The 7,882-nt window shown below is 38.7% G+C and overlaps 1 protein-coding gene across 2 annotated transcripts in view; it reads right to left on the bottom strand.

Moving 5' to 3' along the window:
- Nucleotides 1-597: 597 nt before the first annotated feature.
- Nucleotides 598-7,882, bottom strand: part of LOC135472647 (uncharacterized) — a 57,870-nt gene continuing 50,585 nt past the window's right edge. For both annotated transcript variants that reach the window (XM_064752252.1, XM_064752253.1), the window contains exons 4-7: nt 4,479-4,711; nt 3,808-3,923; nt 3,305-3,439; nt 598-2,562 (exon numbers count right to left, since the gene is read on the bottom strand). In XM_064752252.1, coding sequence (XP_064608322.1) covers nt 2,355-2,562; nt 3,305-3,439; nt 3,808-3,923; nt 4,479-4,711 — 692 coding nt within the window. In that variant the 3' untranslated portion in view covers nt 598-2,354. The remainder of the gene's footprint in view (nt 2,563-3,304; nt 3,440-3,807; nt 3,924-4,478; nt 4,712-7,882) is intronic.

Below are 7,882 nucleotides of genomic sequence, written 5' to 3'. Positions count from 1 at the left end.
TGGGAAGTGTGACTCTATATGAATGGACGGGATCTCTTAGTTTGCAGTCATTTCTTAACGGGAAGTGTGAATCAAATTGAATGGACGAGTTCTGTTAGTACACCAGAGTTATTCCATGATGGATAGCGTGAATCTGCGTGAATGGACGGGATCTCGTAGTATATCAGAGTTATTTCATGATAGGAAGTGTGAGTATGCATGAATGGACGGCTCTGCTTATACACCAGAGTTATTTACTGATAGGAAGTGTAAACAGGCGATGCAAGTATTACTTTCGTGACGGTGAGAATTTCTTCTGTTGAAAGAGGCTGGTTCATATATGTAAAATGGGAATCACGCATACAGAATACAAAGTTACAGGTTTGCGAGAACCGGTGCAGCGAAGTCTATATTGAACATTATATTATCAAATATATGTATCTGACGATTAATTTCATCCACAGGTTTGCATAATGTTGATTTCGGCTAATTATGATTATATACAATGTACAGTATACAGGCTACATGATAACAGGAATTGAAACAGTTTTCATGTGAACCCCAATATGCCCAATTTTAAAAACACGAAGGAATTTTGACGAATGAAACTTCATTTATTGTGTATTTTTATGATCTGTTCTATAACAAATAAAACGTATTTATATGTGAGTTCCAGGTTAAGGCCTGAAGTCCAGTAAGTACATGTACAACATCTTGACACAGAGCGCATGCGTAATGCTGTTCGCGGTAAAAGAACACGCACATCCTTGTAGTCTGAAGGAAAAAAAAAAAAACCGGTCGACTCTTTAACGTCGAATCTAATATAATGTATACGCTATAGATTTCCTATTTATTTGATTGCAGTTTAACGGCTTATAGTGAAAAATGTTTCATGATCTATACGATGTGGTAAAGGTTATAAGTGAAAGAAAACCCGTGGAAAACCAGTGGCCTTTGGTAAATTACCGACGAACTGTCTCTACGCTATAGAGCTAAGTCCATGTCGCCATACATGTAACCAATAAGACTGACACATGCCTTCGCTATACCTTTCAGGGAGATGAAAATGACAGACGAGGAAAACCCGGTGATGTTTCAATTCTCAGCCAAGAAAGCAGTGACCGCATCGTAATCGTTCATCTCAAAGATAACAAAAACCATTCCAAATTTTAAGCATATCTCATGTAGCTGTGGTTACAGCATGTGGATACATCACGACCTGTGCCGGATTCGGTTAGTATTCAAGTGATTAGGTTTATGTGGGTCTATATGTACACGTGTGTAAACTAACAGACAATTTCACACGTTTTGCGGCATGTTTCATCGTCAGATAATCTGAAATCGCTAGAAATTGCTGGTGACAAAAAGAGAAGATGCGCATGCGCGTGATTATTTACTAGCACGAGGGTTACATTTACAAATTGATGCAAATAAATATCATGTACAGCCGTTAATCATTTCTTAACAATCACACTGTTTGCATTGAGCTGAACTGCGAGGTAAACTGTTTCTTGCGTACTATCGGATGGACAGTAACAGTAAAATAAAATGTATAAACATGTATATAAAGTAAACATGAGGAGAACACAAAATACACCCGACAGTACACAAGCCGACAGGTACTGGCACAATGAACACAAATAGTCATGACCACCATCTCCGCTTGCTGTACAAAAGCTAAAACGAGTTTCTGATTGCCAGGTATAGAGCAGATTATGTCCGTCTCTGAGTGAAACAGTGGTTGATTATTCTGTTCCACTCTCCCAGCACCAACCGCCTACATGATGGAAACACCCACTTTGGCAACACTTTATCGTTGAGCGTGTTACCAAGATTATGACGGTCGACGAAAAGTCTCTTATAGTCTAAACCCACGGACACACATTCATTTGCATAACTTCATCACAGTGTTATCAAAGTCATTGTGAGAACATCAGGGAGTTGATTAGGGATATTTATACCTGATCAAAGGTAAATACACCACGAAAAATCCATATGTTATTCATAACAAGGAAAACCCAAGTCATCGGTAACGTTCATCACAAAGGTAATGAAGCCATGTAGTATTTTCTCTGGCCAATGTACCAGTCGGATTCAAGATACGAGTGTGAAGTCATCGGTAACGTTCATCACAAAGGTGATGAAGCCATGTAGTATTTTCTCTGACCAATGTACCAGTCAGATTCAAGATACGAGTGTGTAGTGATCCGCAACGGCGCAAGACTTCACCCTCATTGCAAGGTTTCCTACACCACAAAGCGGAGTTTATGTCCTCTGGCAGTGTTACAGACGGTGGGTTCACCCTGTACCCTACCTACCTACATGTAGTCATTGTCAAACATATTGTCCAAACATTCCTCATTATTAACACTTAATCAGCTATTCTTCCCCCGTCTTTCCTTGTGGTTTTTTCTTCTGTGATTGCGTTCATGTTGGTTTCTATGGTTACGGTCCCTGTGTTTTGTCCGATGGCCGTAGTGATGCTCCTCATGTCGAATGTGTACTCTGGGACAATAGCCTGTCTTTATGTCAAACACTTCCTCCTCACACACTGGCGCCATGTAAGTTTTGTCCTTGATACGCCTGTTGAGGGGAAATGAAAACGTAAAATTAAGTATTTAGAATGCTTAAAAATATACACAGAAGTCACAGATAGAGAAATCTGGTCCGTTTCCGTTTGGGATTTCGGTCCCAACCTCGAAAAAATATTTCTTTTAAATCTGCAAATACGCGGAAGCTAAGCCTTTTAGGTCTATTTCATGTTAAACAAACAAGTAGGTCTACATATGGACGGTCGTGGGTTTCCCGGGGCTCTGCACTGTTTGCTTCCACCATAATGCTGGCCGCCATCGAAGGCCTATTAGGGAAATAATCTTGAGAACGACGTAAAACACCAATCAAATAAATAAATAAATAAGCATGATAGGCAGTCCTGACAACTCATCACAGATAATCAAGATTTAGGCGTTGTGATAGCATGTAAATTTACCAGTAGGCTATAGGCGGAAGGAAAAACACATTAAATACAACTGAATACTGAAACATAATTTTGATATCGTTAGTTACTTTATCGAAATCAAGTCGAGGACCTTACGCAAAAAGGGCCGATCAAGTGTATTGTTTTGCATTTTAAGTTAAGTACCAAATTGGAAGATCTTTACTATTGTGAATATAGGTTGTAAATTAGGCCTCAGGCTTAAACAATTAAGTTGGAAAATAATAAATAAATGAGGAATTTGTTAGGCCTAACAAGTGATGAGTAAGCAAAATAACATGAAAACAAATCTTGTGAGAATAAGAATGGGACAGGGGGAATGTAAGTTACATTAAAGTTTTCTCGTCGAGACTCTTGTGTCCACGTTTGATCTCCAGACAGATCTCATTATCGTCAAGGCAGTCGCATAAACACTTCATGTTAGATCTCATCCGTGTGAAGTGAGTTGGGCATTCCTGGTCACAGCTGTCAGAGTCAGAGAAAAAAACATTGTTGTTATATCTTATGCAAACATTATTAAATCTGGTTGTCGATAGGTTAAATGTATCCAGCATTTGTTTTAGGTTTATTACAGACAATAAGCAAGTGGAAGCAGCGGCGAACTGCTGTATTTTGACAAATTTATCTACATGACGAACTGGTCTGATGGAGATTCGAACACTCAATCCACACTGGTGGACTGTCTATAAATATGGGTGAAATGAACAATTTTACCTTCGCCTTGCTTTGTATAATGCAGTAAAAGAAAACATAGGACGAATCGGATAACAGCATATCGTGTAGCTCCTGAGCACAAGGCAGGGGCTAGCTTATCGCTTCCCACACAAACCTACCCAGGTAAACCTTTGATTTCTTTACATTCGCACTCGGTATGATTAATGAAGTCCAGGTTCTCCACCATCTGTATGTTACTGGGTTGGACTTGGTCAGGATCCGTCAGTTCCACAACCTACAAGGGCATAAATAGATTAGCGTTTCATTTACAACATATATACCGTATTGCATCGGCGAATTGAACGACGAACCAACCACACCAGTAAAATTTGAGCGAAATGTATTCTTACATAGGTGAAGGTCAGCGTGATAAGCAGTTTATAAAATATGGGCACAAAATACATATTATCCGGTAGGATTCCTCTAAAAACACATTGATTGTTGTTTAACGCCATACTGTTTTGTTTTTGGTTTTTTTACCTAAAAAATACTATCGACAGCCCCTGCGTAGTAACCACCAACTTTTGCGAAGATGCTGACGAACTTTCCCACGCGTGGTATACAAGTATGCACGTCATATTGGTGAATGACAAGTGCTCGGCAGCACACCTTTAACTGCGTAAATTGCCTCACGATAGTCCAATTCCCTGTTAAGTTTAGACTTAAATATATTGTTTTGTGACCAAAACTTCTTCCAAATAACACATGTGCCAGTTTCATGTCATTATACATGTATTACCATACAATTGCTCCCGACAGGCAAAGACCAAAGTGCACAGGAAATACCTACGAAAAATGACTTGGTGATGACTTCGATGGTTTTCGGCCCGCATGTCGTTGAAGAGTTAGGACAACAACCACTGACGTTACGACATCGATGTAACACGGTGCATTCTGGGATATATAACTTATGTTTGGAGTCTCCTTCCCCGCGGACGGGCATGATTTCCGGCTGAGGGTGGTAACAGTAGCCAAGTGGGCTATTTTCCATTTCTTCAAAATGAGCATACGCTCGATGGGTATCTGTAGACGTAGATAAGGTTGTCAGTGATTTCAGTTTCAGATTTCTGCAGTGAGTATATATAGACACAATCAAGAAAATAAACAGAGAGTGTATAATAGACGGGGTATAATAGAGAGTGTATAATAAAAGGTTTATAACAGACGGGTATAACCGAGGGTGTATAATAGACACGGTATAATAGAGTGTATAATAGAGGGGGAATAGCAGACGAGGTATAACAGAGAGTGTAATAGGCGGGGTATAATAGACGGGTATAGCAGAGGGTGCATAATAGATGGGGTATAATAGAGGTATATAATAGACTAGGTTATAATAGAGGTTGTATAATAAAAGGTTTATAATATACGGGTATAACAGAGGGTGTATAATAGATGGGTTATAACAAAGGGTGTATAATGGACGGTATAATAGAGAGTGTATAATTGAGGTGTATAATGGGCAGGGTATAATACAGATTGTATAATACAGGTATATAATAGACGGGGTAAAATAGAGGGCGTGTAATAGACGGGGTATAATAGAGGATTTATAATAGGCAAGGTATAATAGAGGGTGTATAATGGACGGGGTATAATACAAGGTGTATAATAAACCGAGTATAATACACGGAGTATAATAGACGGGGTATAAAAGATAGGGTATAATAGAGGGTGTATAATAGACAGGGTGTCATAGAGGGTGTATAATAGACGGGGTATAATAAAGAGTGTATCATGGAGTATAATCGACGTGAGAAAAACAGACGGGGTATAATAGAGTATAATAGACGGGGCATAACAGAAGATGTATAAGAGTCGGGGTATAACAAAGGATGCATAATACACAGGGTATAGTAGAGAGTGTATAATAGACGGGGTATAATAGAGGGTGTATAATAGACGGGGTATAATAGAAAGTGTAATAGGCGGGGTATCATATAGGGTGTACAATAGAAGGTGTATAGAGGGTTATAATAGACGGGATATAATAGACGGGGTATAATAGAGGATGTATAATAGAAGGAGTATAATAGAGGGTTATAACAGATGAGGTGTAATAGAGGGTTATAATAGACAGGGTATAATAGACGGGGTATAATAGATGATACAATCTATTATACCCCGTCTATTATAACGGGGTATAGTAGAGGGTTATAATAGATGAGGTGTAATAGAGAGTTATACTAGACGGGGTATAATAGATGTTATATAATAGACGGGGTATAATAGAGGATGTATAATCGACGGGGTATAACAGAGGGGTTATATCAGACAGGGTATAATAGAGGGTGTATAATAGACGGGGTATAATACAGGGTGTATAATAGAGGGGGTATATTACAGGATGTATAATAGACGAGGTATAATAGAGGATGTATAACAGAAGGGGTATAATACAGGGTTATAATAGACAAGGTATAATAGAGGGTTATAATAGAGGGTTATATTAGACGGGGTATAATGGATGGTATATAACAGACGGGGTATAACAGAGGGTGTATAATAGATGGGATATAATAGAGGATGTATAATGGGGTATTATAAAGGATGTATAATTGACGGGGTATAATACAACGGGTATAACAGACGGGACAATTAGGAGGGGTAAAATAGAAGGGGTGTCAAAGAGGGCTTATAATAGACGGGGTATAATAAAGGGTGTATAATGGACGCGGTATAACAAAGGATGTATGACAGACATATAGGGAATAATATAGGGTATAATAGGGAGTGTGTAATAGACGGAGTATAATAGACAAGGTATGATAGACGGGATATAATACAGGGTTATAATAGACGGGGTATAATAGAAGGTGTACAACAGACGGGGTATGATAGAGAGTGTATACATGTAATAGACGGGGTGTAATAGACGGGGTAAAATGGAGGGTATAATAGAGGGTGTGTAATTGATAGATTATAATAGAGGGTGTATAATAGACGGGGTATAATACAGGGTATATAATAAAGGGGGTATAATACAGGGTTATAGCAGAGGGTGTATAATAGACGGGCCATAATAGATGGTGTATACATGTAATAGACAGGGTATAATTGGGGGGGGGGGGGGTGTAATAGGTATAACAGGGGGTGTGTAATAGGCGGGGTATAGTAAAAAGTGTATAATAGATGGGCATAATACAGGGTGTGTAATAGACGGGGTATAATAGAGGGTGTATACATGTAATAGACGGGGTATAATAGAGGATATGTAATTGACGGATTATAATAGAGGGTGTATAATAGACGGGGTATAATACAGGGTGTATAATAGACGGGGCATAATAGAGGGTGTATACATGTAATAGATGGGGGTATAATAGGGGGTGTATAATAGACGGGTTATAATAGAGGGTGTGTAATAGACGGGGTATAGTAGAGAGTGTATAATAGATGGGGTATAATAGAGGGTGTGTAATAGACGATGTATAATAGAGAGTGTAATAGACGGGGTATAATACAGGGTGTATAATGGATGGGGTATAACAGAGAGTGTATAATAGACGAGCTATAATAGACGGGCTATAATAGAGGGTGTATAATAGACGGGGTATAATACAGGATGTATAATAGAAAGGATGCCATAGAGGGTGTATAATATACGGGTATAACAGAGAGTGTATGATAGACGGGGTATAATAAAGGATGTATGACAGAAGGGGTATAATAAGGAGTGTATGATAGACGGAGTATAATAGACAGGGTATGATAGACGGGGTATAACAGAGAGTGTAATAGACGGGGTATAATAGAGGGTGTATATTAGACGGGGTATAACAAAGGATGTATAATGAACAGGGTATAGTAAAGAGAGTATAATAGGCGGGGTATAATAGAGGGTGTATAATAGACGGGGTATACTAGAGAGTGTAATAAACGGGGTATAATAAAGGATGTATGACAGACGGGGTATAATATAGAGTGTAATAGATGGGGTATAATAAAGGATGTATGACACACGGGGTATAATAGAGAGTGTATAATAGACGGGGTATATTTAAATAGAGGGTGTATAGCACCGTGTATGATAATTTGCATTTTGGATAACTACGCTGGAAGTATAATGGCACTAATTAAACCTATTTCTTTGTATTGCTTAAGGCAACTGTTGGTTGAATTGGTAACAGATCTTTAAATCATCCTCGGTTTGTTGTGACTGATGACTCTTTGGGAATTTGGCCGACTGTTATC

This window comes from Liolophura sinensis, chromosome 8, assembly GCF_032854445.1.
Source record: "Liolophura sinensis isolate JHLJ2023 chromosome 8, CUHK_Ljap_v2, whole genome shotgun sequence".
In the NCBI taxonomy this organism is placed as follows: Eukaryota; Metazoa; Mollusca; class Polyplacophora; order Chitonida; family Chitonidae; genus Liolophura; species Liolophura sinensis.
This window is presented reverse-complemented; position numbering and strand designations above follow the sequence as displayed.